At 41.1% G+C, this 14,460-nt stretch overlaps 1 protein-coding gene across 1 annotated transcript; it reads left to right on the top strand.

The window, feature by feature from the left end:
• The first annotated feature begins 1,524 nt into the window (after positions 1 to 1,524).
• Positions 1,525 to 3,339, top strand: LOC132993373 (uncharacterized). Its single transcript, XM_061063178.1, has one exon. It carries the CDS (start codon positions 1,525 to 1,527, stop codon positions 2,401 to 2,403), a length of 879 nt encoding a protein of 292 aa, XP_060919161.1. The 3' UTR covers positions 2,404 to 3,339.
• The last annotated feature ends 11,121 nt before the right edge of the window (positions 3,340 to 14,460 follow it).

The raw sequence follows: 14,460 nt of genomic DNA on the forward strand, positions 1-14,460 counted from the left end.
AGAAAAGTGTGCACAGTAGAATACGTGCCATTTAAATATTCATTTATCTGCATTACTTTGCTAATGAACAATAGTGTTTGGAAAATCATCATTCATCTCTGTGCTGATTGTTCAAAAAAATATTTTAACAATAAATATTTTAACAATATTTTGTTATATTTTACCACATGCAACAAGTGCAACTTTTCTTTTAAAAAATTTTTTAAGGGGCGCCGGTGGTCGAGTTCGCGCACCCTATGAACATAGGCTGCAGTCCTAAAAAATGGGCGGCATGGGTTCAAATCTGACCTGTGGCTTCTTTACCGCATATCATTCCACACTCTCGCTAGCCCAAATTACCAACTCTTCCCACTGCCCTGTCTCTTCAATAAGGGCACAAAAATCCATCCACCATTATCTTTCCCGCTTTTCCCGTCTGGGGTCACTGGAGTGCTGAAGCCGATCCCAGCTGTCTTTGGGCAAGAGGCGGGGTACACACTGGACTGGTCACTAGTCAATCACAGGGCACCAAAAGCCCCAAAAAAAAGCCTCCTCCGAGAGGGTCTCGGGTTATCCGATGACGCGCCCGACTTGCACATCGAAAGAGCACACCGTTCAGAGGGGCCACAGCCGCCAGAAGACGCCCCGCCAGCTGTGATTCTCCTTCTACAGCCATAGTTCCCGAGAACTTCCACAAGATCATCAGAGTCAACTGCAGAAAAATCACTCATCGCTTCCATCAAAAGTTCTCATTCTTTGCTGCTCACAAACTGCAGAAAATGTGCCTTAAGATAACTGTATACATTATTGAAAAGTACCTGTTCAAAGAAGGGGAGTGCAAGTATGTTTGGCAAATATTAACAATCTTGGTGACTTTTCATAAGGATTCTGCCAATTGCCTTCCATGTTTCAGCAGGAAAATCATGGCGAATGAAAGGTACTTTAACTGTTGCACCGAGTGAGAATCAATCGTAGAATTCATTCCAGAAGCAGCTGAGGACACCAGATCCACTGCCTGCTTCTTCTTTGTTGTCTGGAAGGATGCGTCTCACATTCAGTGTTTTGTTCAAAATCTCTGCATCAGAGAAAGCTGCAATCATTTCATTTAAAGTGTTAGAATGATGTATGGTGATCGTTATTGCATCCTCTGGATGAGCTGGACTGGGGGGCATAGGAAAACCCTCATAAATCAACGTGTCGTCTGTGTCGTCTTCAACGCCAAAAATCGGACCAAAAGTTATTTCAGAGACATCAGACATGTCTAAAGCCAGCTGGACCTGGACTCCATCAAGATCGGCCATGACATCTCCCACCTGTACTTCAGCTGTATTGTTTTCATTGGCACTGTGTACTGAGACAAGGATCACTTCAGGTGTCTCGCTGGCATCATCCTCAAGTTCTTTGGGCTTTGCAGAGCAGCGAGCAGCACCCGAGCAGAGCAGCGAGCAGCGTGAGCGTATTGGATAATTTTCTGTTCTGTCCTCCTCTGTACTGTGTTACTGTGTACCTACTCTTAGCTTAGTTTAGCAGTTAGCTTTATTTACAATGGCTTCTTTTTCTGTCTCTCCCTCTCCTACTCTCTCCTGCTCTACGTGTCAGATGTTAAGCTACTCCTCGTCCTCCTTTAGTGATAATGATACATGTAAGAAATGTAGTTTATTTTTAGCTTTGGAGGCAAGGGTGTCTGAGTTAGAGAGACGGCTCCGCACCATTGAGTCAGAGTCATTGTATGCAGCAGTAGTTAGCCAGCCACCTGTAGCCGGTGCGGGCCGACATAGCTTGGCTTCCCCCTCGGTAGCTCCCGAGCAGCTGGGAGGCAGTGGCTGGGTTACTGTCCGAGGGAAGCATAGTCGAAAATCGAAGCACAAGGTTCCCCACCAACCACTTCACGTTTCAAACAAATTTTCCCCACTCAGCGACACACCTGCTGAGAATAAAACTCTGATTATTGGAGACTCCATAGTCCGAAACGTGAAGCTAGCTAAGTCAGCGGGCATAGTTAGGTGTATACCTGGGGCCAGAGCGGGCGACATCGCATCTCATTTAAAGTTGCTGACAAAGACTAAAGGTAGATTTGATACAATCGTAATTCATGTCGGCACAAATGACTCCCGCCTACGCCAGTCGGAAGTCACTAAGGTTAATGTGGAGTCGGTGTGTACTTTTGCTAAGACGATGTTGGACTCCGTATTGTTCTCTGGACCCCCCCCAAATCAGACCAGTGATGACATGTATAGCCGCATGTCATCACTCAACCGCTGGCTGTCGAGGTGGTGTCCAGCACACGATGTGGGCTTCATAGATAACTGGCAGTCGTTTTGGGGAAAACCTGGTCTGCTAGCTAGAGACGGCATCCATCCCACTTTGGACGGTGCAGCTCTATTATCTAGAAACATAGCAGAGGTTATTAGTCCAAAACCTTGACAACAACACAGAGTTCAGACCAGGAGGCAGAGCTGCAATCTTACACGCTTCTCTGCGCCTCCCTTAGATCTGTCTCCCAGTCACTATAGCTGTAATTCTGAATCGAACTGTAGTTATACTATAGGTACTGTGTCTGTCCCCCGGCCCAGACCCGTTTTTATAAGTCATCCAAACAGCGTAAATCGTCAAAATCTCATTAGAATCAAAACTACGAATACGATTTTGCTACAAAATCAGAAAATTCACTGCGGACTTTTGAACATTAGGTCCTTAACATCCAAATCTCTTTTAGTGAATGATCTGATATCAGATCAGCATATTGATCTACTTTTTTTGACTGAAACCTGGCTGTGTCGAGATGAATATGTTAGTTTGAATGAATCCACTCCTCCCAGTCATTTTAGTACTCATATACCTCGAGACACTGGACGAGGTGGTGGAGTAGCAGCTATTTTTAATTCCAGTCTTTTAGTTAACCCTCGACCAAAGCTGAACTTTTCTTCTTTTGAAAGCCTTGTTCTTAGTCTTCCACATCCAGTCTCAAGAACCTTTCAGCCAGTTCTAGTTGTTGTAGTTTACCGCCCTCCTGGCCCATATTCTGAGTTTCTATCTGAATTTGCAGAATTTTTATCAGATTTAGACCTTAGCAGTGATAGAATAATTGTTGGAGGTGACTTCAATATCCATGTGGATGTTGATAATGATAGCCTTAGCACAGCTTTCATGTCATTATTAGACTCTATTGGTTTCACCCAGGGTGTAAACGAACCTACTCATCGTTTTAACTACACCCTGGATCTTGTTTTAGCTTATGGCATTGAAATCCATAACCTTACAGTTTTCCTAGAAAATCCTCTTCTATCAGACCATTTCCTTATTACATTCGACTTTGTCCTGCCAGAATTATCTCCGCTTGGAAGAGGTGTGCTCTCTAGAAGTTTGTCTGATAGTGCTGTGGCTAGATTTAAGGAAGCTATCTCAGCTGCTTTTGATTCAGTACCATGCTTCAACCCAGTTGGAAACTCTTATGATAGCTTTAGTCCCTCTCAGCTACATTAGTTTGTTGATAGTGCAGTGGATTCGCTGAGAGTTACCCTTGATTCGATTCAGAACGGAGGGTTGTCAAGCGGCGGAGAGTGGCTCCATGGTTCAACTCAGAAACCCGTACTCTGAAACAATCGTCGCGGAATTTAGAAAGAATATGGCGCTCGAACAAAACGGCAGAATCTCGTTTATTCTGGCAGGATAGCCATAGAAGATATATGAAGGCTCTACGTCACGCTCGAGCTGCCTACTACTCCTCTCTAATCGAGGAAAACAAAGGCAATCCTAGACACCTTTTCAGCACTGTAGCCAGGCTGACAGAGTCATGGCTCCATTGAGCCTTGTATTCCTTTAGCCCTCAGCAGTAATGATTTCCTGAGCTTTTTCAACAATAAAACTCTAGACATCAGAGACAAAATTGGTAACCTCCTGCCCTTACCTGGTGCAGATACGTCTGATATGGCAGAGACAGTTCCAGGACCAGATATTAGTCTCAACTGTTTTTCTCCAATCAACCTTTCAGAGCTATATTCCATTTTTTCTGCGTCGAAACGGTCAACCTGTCTTTTGGACCCAATCCCAACCAAGCTGTTTAAGGAGGTCTTTCCCTTAGTTAGCAACTCTATATTAGATATGATCAATTCGTCTATACTGACAAGCTACGTACCACAGGCATTTAAAGTAGCAGTAATCAAACCTCTACTGAAAAAACATATTCTAGATTCAGGAACTCTAGCTAACTATAGGCCTATATCCAACCTTCCCTTTATCTCGAAGATCCTGGAGAAGGTGGTAGCTAATCAGCTGTGTGACTTTCTCCATGACAACAGTTTATTTGAGGCGTTTCAGTCAGGATTTAGAGTCCACCATAGCGCTGAGACTGCATTAGTTAAAGTTACAAACGACCTACTGCTAGCTTCAGACAGGGGACTTCTCTCTGTGCTTGTCTTGTTGGATCTTAGTGCTGCTTTTGACACCATTGACCATCAGATCCTGTTGTACAGACTGGAACATTTGCTTGGAATTGCAGGGACTGCTTTGAGTTGGTTTGAATCCTACTTGTCGGACCGATCTCAGTTTGTACATGTTAATGATGAGTCCTCTATGCACACTAAAGTTTGCCATGGAGTCCCACAAGGTTCAGTGCTTGGACCAATTCTCTTTACATTATATATGCTTCCTCTGGGAAATATTATGAGGAAACACTCCATACAGTTTCATTGTTATGCAGATGATACTCAGCTTTATGTATCAATGAAGCCCGATGGCTCCAGTCAGTTATGTCAGCTAGAAATGTGCCTTAAGGACGTTAGGACCTGGATGACCAGAAATGTTTTGCTACTTAACTCAGACAAGACTGAAGTTATTGTGCTAGGCCCGAAGAACCTCAGAGAGACTTTTTCTAGTGATTTGACTGTCCTTAGTGACATCAGCCTGGCATCTAGCACCACTGTTAGGAATCTAGGAGTTCTATTTGATCAAGATATGTCCTTTAGCTCTCACATCAGGCAAATTTCAAGAACAGCCTATTTTCACCAGTCCAGAACGCTGCAGCTCGTGTACTGACCAGAACTAGGAAGAGGGACCACATCACTCCTGTCTTGGCTTCTCTGCACTGGCTCCCTATACAGTCTAGAATAGAATTCAAGATCCTTCTTCTCACTTACAAAGCTCTAAATGGCCAGGCATCATCTTATCTTAAGGAGCTACTAGTGCCGTACTGTCCCTCAAGAACATTACGGTCCCAGAATGCAGGCCTGCTAGTGGTACCTACAGTCTTTAAGTGTACAATGGGGGTAAAGCCTTCAGTTATCGGGCTCCTCTCCTCTGGAACCGCCTTCCAGCCGGGGTCCGGGAGGCAGACACAGTCTGTATTTTTAAGAATAGACTTAAAACTTTCCTTTTTGATAAATCTTATAGTTAGGGCTGGTGCTGGTGTAGACCAGCTCTTAGTTATGCTGCTATAGGCTTAGACTACCGGGGGAACTGGCACCTTGAGCTCCTCTCTCTCTCTCTCTCCCTCTCTCTCTGTGCATATACAGTACATCATATTACTGCATGTATCTATCTGTAAATCTCAGTCACTAACCACCTACTTTCCTGGGAGCTCTTGAGCTCTCTTAGGCTCCTCAAGATCGTCGGTTGACGGCCTGCCAGAACAGTTTTTTCTTACCACTGTAACTTTTGCTGCTTTGCTAAAGTGCTCATGATGGATAGGCCGGATCTTTGTAACATAGCAATAAGTAAGGTCTTTTACCTGCTTTTTGTAACATAACAATGAGTAAGGTCTTTTTACCTGCTCTTTTGTAATGTTAACAGACAAAGAGTAAGGTATTTTACCTGCTAAGTGTCTCGAGATAACACTTGTTATGAGTTGACGCTATACAAATAAAAATTGATTGATTGATTGATTGATTGTTGCAATGTAAAAGCGTAACATTGTCAGCCTCACAGTATCATACATAGTGCCAATACACAGGTCATCGTCATCAGTAAGGCAGTTTTGTTTGAAGTCCCACACCTCAAACTCAAAGTCAGATTCTGATCCTTTAGGAGATATCCAACTGGGAAAGAAAGGTTTTTTTCCTTCTTGAAGGATTTCTTGTAATCCAGCATTATTTGCAATTTTAACTTTTCTGGTGCCACCTCCCTGCTTTCCCCTCACCTGTTTGGCTATGTTACCCTCATTGTGAATCCATCCTATCTCTACATTTCGAGTTGTTTTCAGCTTCTTTGTCTGAGTCGCTCTTTTGTCTGAATGTGATGTGTCTTCATTAGTCCGTTCTTTTCTGACTTTATTTTTATCTCAAAGTCTTTCTAAAAGCCCATGTTTTCGTTGTGAAAGGGGCTTTTTACTTTTACAGAAATTGAACAGGGCGATGCAATCTCCGTAGGAGGGGATGTAATTTGCAAGAGTTGCATCATCCATGAGAGCGATAACATCGCAGAAAGGTTGCGGTGATTGGACAAAATTGTAAGGTCGCCCAGAATTCATGGGGATTGGTTGAATTTGCGTTAATTGTTGCGATGGCGACATCACAACTTCCTGGAGGGACTGATTAGAGGGGCGACCGCTTACTGACAGTCTCCTTGGTGTGTCAGGGCCTTAAAGCAGAGGGGGGCTCTCTCTTTGCTTGCTGACTGCGTTCCAGCTTGGAAGGGAAGTGTTTGGTCAACACAGTCTCATCCCCAACTCGCCACATATTGACGGTCGGTCAGGACCCCTTAGCGTCAGTGTTCGATGCACGGGGTACCCCTTTGGTGTTCATTTTCAACGCAGAGGGTCGCCCCATAGACTTCAATACAATTCCCAAAACATTGTATCTGTACACTATGAGACTGTGGCCAGGCCATCAAGCTTGTAGCAGCCTGATCAATACGGAAAATATAAAAAATGATATGAAATATACATATATTGAATTGTAAGCCTTTTTCTTAAGTGAGTTGAGATCACAACAGATCGAAACATTTAATGTGATCTAATTATATTCGCCCGCGTTATTCTTTTTTCCATCTATAAAATGACCGTCGGTACGTCGGGGTTGCCAGGTCCCATATTTCCAAGTCTCCCAAAGATCCTGTTTTTGTAAATGACTAGTATGCATAATGGACAAAATGATTACCTCCATGAATATCTCTTGCTTCCCCTTTTCAGTGTTTAGTAGAAAGCCATTCTTATGGCTCCAGTCACTGAAGGCCGTTCTCAGGTCCCTGTACTCACTTTCCAGCAGGGTGCTCATTTAAGCCTTCTCTAACTCTGTGACAAATGTCATATTTCCACAGCAGAGATAAGATAGACAGTAGAACACAAGTGTTATTGGTCAAATATGACTACTTATGTCAGCTGGTTTCACTTCAGTGCCTGATATTCTATGAGTATTACTTGTGTAAATGTGTAAGAGCTTGTTCTGGTTACCCTTAATGTATGTAAAATTAGCAGATTAAGCCCCATGGTTAAACATTTTGCTTGGTCAGCTATGACTAGAGAATGGAAGTAGGCAGTAATGCAACTTCAAACTGGCTGCTGCTGGTAGTGTCTTCATCATTAGGGGACCCTAATGCCATGATTGCCTCTTGAAACGTTCCACCAACACCTTAATACTGCTGGCCAAGGCATCAACGTCACTTTGCTTTCCAATAGGTTCAATCAGTTCTTATCTAGTTATATGTCATTCTTTTAATTATTTATTTACTTACTTTTCAAGTAATCATATATTTTTATATACTGAGTATTTTGTGTCTTTGTTTTACTTAATATCATATTAATTTTTTTATCTAATAATATATATATATTTTTGTCTACTATTAATTAATCAATTTTTTCGCTAAGACTTTTCTTTGAACTTTTTATGCAACAATTTTTTTGACGATAGCACAGTGGATAGAATAGGAAACTGGGAGGAAAGGGTATGATTTGTAGCAAAAGTTTGAGGGTTAGAATTGAACCTGGGCCACCCACTTTAAGGACTGTAGACTATGTACATGGGGCAATGATTTTAAAATATTACACACCTGAACAAAATCTTAAGACCAGGGGGAAAATTACAAGTATTCGCATTTCGCAGTGGTGGATCGTAACCAGGTTGTAAGTAGAGCTTCAAAATGCAAAAAGGCTGTTTTGACTTGGTGGTCTTAAACTTTTGATCAGCTGATGAACAGCCTGTTTGAGTTTAAATGCAATTTTCAATAAATTGCCTACTTTATGTTGTTTGTCTCTTGCTCCTGTTTCTTCTTTTTGCATTTTGAAGCTCTACTTACAACCTGGTTACAATCCACCACTGCGAAATGCGAATACTTAGTAATAGTAATTTTCTCCCCGGTCTTAAGATTTTGTTTAGGTGTGTATATATACACACACCGGTATCTAACTTCTACATAAGCTTCAGTTTTAATGTGAGACGTCACGTGCATTTTCTGCGGGGGATGTCCCAACATTTCTCTGCCTCTCTCGTGGATGGGGATTATAGATGTATAGATAAAGAAAAAACGAAAAAATGGTTGCCATATGCTTGGGTAGCTTAAAATGTGACAGGGCGGCCTGCTCGGGTATTATCTATGTGTGGTAACAGTGCTATGCTTTAGATTCACAATTGTCATTAGTATCAAGGAGAAGCTTCTGGTCGACGAGTGTCTATTCAGAAATGTCTGAATCAGTGTCATAATCCTCAGCTGAGGCATCGTCCAGAAAGTTGACATCCTCTGCTTCTGACAAAGCTGCCAAGTAACAGCGCCTCACATGTCTCTTCATTCACTGAGATTTTGCTCCGCTTTCGAAGAATGATGCTCTGGAAGCCTTTCAACCCTTCCTTAGTGAGGTCACAAGATGAATCTTAAAAGAAATAAACAATAAGAAAGGCCACATTGGAAACAAAGTCATGTTTATGCAACTTGTTATGTAATACACACCTGTCATTGCCTCACTCAAAAGCAGGCAGGACATCTTTTTTAGAGTATCTGCACAGGTTTTCAGACATTTCCAGTGGTGTCCCATCTCGCCAACAAGAATCCTCTTCTCCTCCTCTTGTCTCCGAACTGCATTAATCAAATCAAACACCTTCCTCTTTGTCCTTAGATCCAGAGTCTGGATTTGTTGATCACAAAACGAAATTCAAAACATCCAGTAGCAGAACACACATAACATGAAACATTGTTACATCTAATAACAGCTGCTAATTTCAGTTGAATCATGAATAAATGTATGAAACGTGATGAATTTATCACAACAGATAATTCCCTTACCTTCTGCCCACTCTTTCACATCACTGACCCACTCTTTCATTTTGATCTCTGACACTGCAAGTTCGGCTTTCATAACTTCCAGCTTTTTCAACTCTTCTGTCAGAGATTTGGTGGTTTGGTTTACAATGACAAATAATGACAGAAGAGGTTAGCAGAACTTTAACCCACAGAGTAAAAATACTGCTAAACAGTATATTAAACTTAGAAAACAAAACTGTTATCATTACCTTTAGATATCGGCGAGCTAGACAGTTGGCCAAGTTGTCCAACTTCTGTTTGTTCCATCGCATGGCCATTAGGGTCAGAAGGTCTGTGCGTCCTGCAAACACAGATAATTTAATAATAATAATTATAATAATAATAAATTAAACTTACATAGTGCTTTTCAGAATACATACAAAATACTTAAAAAATAACATGTGATGTCATTACTACCTTCATACTTATTAAACTGTTTGGTCTTACTAGTACTGAATATGGTAAACTCACCTGCTTTTGACATATATTTGGTGGTCACTGCAATCCTAGAGAGGAAGGAATTGTACTGTTCTACCTCCTCCCCTAGTGTCAGACCAGCGCCACACTGGTATGCCCCACTCCATTTGACCTGTTTAAATATACAGATTAAAATGATCTAATAAGCTATCAACAAAATTTGTAGGTGTTAATAATTAGTGATGATATGACAAGGAAACACTTCCTTACCTCACATTTGAAATCATGGGCTTTGGCATGAAACACCGAAAGGAATGGCCTCATCTTGAGGAGGTGCTGGAGCTCTGGACAGCTTTGAGATACTCTTTGGAGGTATGGCCAGTATTTGCAGGTCACATCCATACAAAAAAAGCTTACTTGTCTGCTGGCCAGCTTCTCTTGCAGGAACAGGGGATATGCAAATATTCCCCCCCTGTACATATTAAGAGCTGCAAGTAGCAGTCCATGCCGACAAACTGCAAGCTCCAGGCCCTCTTCATCCACCTTGCCAATGGATCTTTGGGAGGTTTCCCTTGCTGCAGACCACTCCCCTCCACAAACGCCTCTTCCAGAAACCTACAATATGAAAACGGTTTATTAAAATGGCCCAGAGACTCACTTAAAAACAGAACCTTAACAGGAGGTTACTGTAGTCCTATAAAGGTAAATTTACATGTTTGGTTGTTTTATGTATGTAGTCCACAAATTTGGTCACGTCTTCATCCTTGGCAATGAAAACACCATCGAAGATAGCCTCTTCCTCGTTTCTAGATAAAACAAAATGTATAACAGTTTAAAATGTCTTACAAGTCAAGTTTACTTGATGCACAATAAAGAGTTGTGTTTTCTTATGATCAAAAAAAATGAATTGCGTACTTAGCTGCATTCTTGAAGCGATAATGCTTGCGATTTCCATCCACTGAAACCGCAAGCATATCTGGGGTGCATGCGGGACAGAGGAAGGGTTCCTCCTTGCAGATGTTGTCCACCTCATATCGCACAGCCTCCCACTCAAAAAAACTTTTCTGGAAGCTGTCAGCTGAGATCCTCCCAGTCTGTTTCAAAACAAGGTTATACAAAACGTATATATTTGACAAAACATACACTATCAAAAAAAATCTTCTGAACGGACAAATACAAAAAAAGTTACATTATGTAATAATATATTGAATACTCACACGGCCAAAGCGGACAGTTCGCTGATCAAGCATTTTTAAAAATGCCTGGCAGGAAAGCCCCGGTGCTGCCATCTTAATTTCTTCAAATGAAAAAAAAAACATCTGTTGCATAAATGGTGGCAAAGTGCAGGGTAGCAGGCCAGTAACCACTGCGATTCAAGTCGTCCACTCCAGCGATCCAAGTGGCTCCACATACCTCGCAAATCAGATCAGGCATGTTGAGATCGTATCGCCCTAAAAGAATCCAAAACGCATCCATTGAAGTGTTCAATTTGGCCATTTAATCAGGGCAGGGCTTCTTTGTAAAATGTGGCAAACATTACTCAAGAGCCTACAAGGTACATTTTGGTAGTTGGGAGAAATAGCAAATACAGATGTTTTTGAAAATATGCTTGCAAAACAGGACAAAATTGTTTTTTCCACACTCTTACCATTCATTGTTACCACAACAATTGTCTTTCCTGGGTTGACTCTCAAGGACACTGGTGTACAACCACAGATTGTGTCCAGCATCTCCACAGGTACAGGCCGCACTGAAGAGAATAACGCATGGAAACTAAGATCATTTTTCAACAGAAAAAAATAAAATTGTTACAAAGATATCTAAGTCCTTAAGAGATTCTCAGAAAGCTGACTATCAGATACAGTATATGTTGAGATATATGTTGTACACTCAAAAACAACATCTTACCACAGTTGGAAAGAGCCATATCCAAAATGTAAGTGGTCGGAGTAACTGGCTTGAAGAACCCAGTAATCACAGCATCTCGGTTGTGGAGGACGTGTCTTGTGTGCATGCTGATGTCACATTCAGGACAGAAGAAGGGGTGTGGTAGGCAGTCATTACAACGTAAAGACGCTGGATTGCTTCCACACTGTTGGCAAATTCGTGCCCCAACATTTTCTTGTGCCACTGTAGAGTTTACCAGACGGGGTCTCTCTGCCCTCCACCTCTCTGAAGAGAGACTTTTTCTTGTGCTCCAGTTCATGGAAGCAAGAAGAGGAGCACTCTGTCCTTCCTGCTCGTCATCAGAAGAATTTCCAAGAGAGTGCTGAAGGTCTTGTAGAAAACACTCTGTTAAAAAAGCAATAAACATTGATAATAATTATTTTGTCACAATTAAGTGTACAGCTTGGAGTGGCTAAAAATGGCTGTGGTTGGTACAGAGTTGTCATTATTCATTAGAAGTGGGGGGAAAAATCGATACAGCAATGTATCGCCATATTTTGTGTGCCGATATTATATCGTCTCATGCAACCAAGTATCGCAATATTTTTAATATGACATTTTAGATATGCTTTTTTAATTTTTAACTGCTGAAGGGGTTGCACAATTCATTTTGAACAAGAGGCATTGTTAAGAATTCATGTTAAAGTTCGATTAGACTGAAATACCAACAGTTCAGATTCTGAGGACCATGCAGCCTTTTACAGGGTTTTAGTTTTATCACAGTGTTGGTCAGTCTGAGGGCTTGACTCCCATTGTGTAGAAATAAAAAGACTGAAGGGAGATGAATAGACTGAGTTTTTTTTTGTATTTTACAAAACAGTTGTTGATTTAGTTTAATTTCGTGGACAGTTAAAACTGAAATCGCAATATATTGTATCGCAATTCTTAACATATCGCAAAATGTTTAAAATCGCAATAAAATCGTATCGTGGGTCAAGTATCATGATAATATCGTATCGTGGGACCTCTGGTGATTCCCACCCCTATTATTTATAGTGCAATTCCGCAACAGCGCCACAACAAAGCTCCACCGTTATTACCCCTTAAGACGTTCACCTCTGAAGACACTACAGAGAGGGTATTACCAGTATTTCTTCCACCCATTTCATCTCTGCGACATTGATATTGAAAGCAAAATGTCACAGATGCGTTAATATTGTGCCTCGAAACGGCAGTTTCAATATGGCTAATGATTATGGCAAATCACTATTAAAACAAAAGATGGAACTTAAATTACAACTCAGTGTCAACTACATCATCGGACAGACAGATTCTATTATATTCTCATACTCTGGCCAAATGAGACATAATGAAGTACATGCCAACAGTCATACTCCAGTCTGGAGCAAAGGCCACCTCACAGCTTGTGCCACTGACCTGAGGAGCAGTCTTCAGACTTTGACCAGTTGTACCAGCTGTCCAAAACAAACAAACAAAAAATAAAACATTTATGACATCACATCAAAATATTATATTTGTCCCAATAGCTGCGGGAGGAGTAATTATAGACAATCATTGCAAACAAAATGTCTATCTGTAGGAGTGCAGATTCAAACAAAATCAAGCTTGCTGCCAATTTGCAATACTTAAAACAAACACTTTCAAATCAATCAATCTTTAATTATAGATTGCCAATTCATAACAAATGTTAACTAAAGACACTTAAGACAAAAATAACAGGTACAGACCATACTTAAAAAAATAGAGCCAGATAGAGCCTTGCCAAGACCATTCTCTTACAAGAGATTTGGTGTGGTAAACATTTTGTCAAAACTTCTAGATAAAGTAATTCCAGTCCACACTAATGCTGTGTTTTACATGCTAAATTTGTAGAATTTAATATTCAGATGAGTGCGTCATGGTAACCCTATTTTATCTCTTTGAATTACACTATTGAAATCTAACCAAAAAACAATACTAATTCAGTTTGTGTATCAAACATTTAGAACCATTTTTAAAATATAGTCATTCACTCTGGTTTTACTTGGTTTACTTACATTATACACTCATAAGTGGCCTAACATTCTGTTGCTACATAATATCTTGAAGAATCCGTATTCACCTGTATTTGGATGACTCCTACTTGATCTTGGTCTCACAAACACCTGGTTGCCATGGAAGTCTCTTTTTTTCCACCTGACTGTTGGTTCAAGTATCTTTACAGGAGCTGCTGCTGCCTTCACCTTATCAATACAGTCATCAACATTTTGAAGCTCATTGTTGAGTTCTTCCTGGTCAACTAGGCTATCCAGGCTCATCAGGACATCTTCCAGTTCTGAGTCACTCATGGTGACAGTCAAAACAGCCAGACAGTAGGAACAACAAAGAGATGGACAAACCAGACAAACGCAGAGACAGAAAGCAAACAGAGAGAGTAACACACAGATAACACAACAACAGACAAACAATGAAACACTACAGAATAGACAGGTAAATAAGACAGACGTGGCTCTTAAAAGTGCCTTTGGTTTGTTTTTGTTCAGGGGAATGAAAGATGGGTTTGATAAATGAGGAATTGTAGGACGTACATATACAACGTTTTGGGAATTTGGCGTTCAAAAATGAACGCCAAAGGGGTCCCCCGTGTGTCGAACACTGACGCTAAGGGGTCCTGACCGACCGTCAATATGTGATGAGTTGGGGATGAGACTGTGTTGGTTTGGTGGCTTCATCTGTTCATCTGGTAGAGTAAATAGTAAATGGACTTGAGCTTATATAGTGCTTTTCTAGTCTTCCAACTACTCAAAGCGCTTTTACACCACATGTCACATCCACACACTGATGGTAGTGATCACTATGTAGTATCATCCATGCGCAGAAAAATTTAAGATGTGTCCTTGGGCAATATACTTAACCCCCAATTGCCGCTGCTTGTGTATGAATGGGATCGAT

This window comes from Labrus mixtus, chromosome 18 (assembly GCF_963584025.1).
Source record: "Labrus mixtus chromosome 18, fLabMix1.1, whole genome shotgun sequence".
Taxonomy (NCBI): domain Eukaryota; kingdom Metazoa; phylum Chordata; class Actinopteri; order Labriformes; family Labridae; genus Labrus; species Labrus mixtus.

Coding starts and splice junctions, on each gene's coding strand:
- LOC132993373 (XM_061063178.1), top strand. CDS start 1,525: ATGGCTTCTTTTTCTGTCTCTCCCTCTCCTACTCTCTCCTGCTCTACG.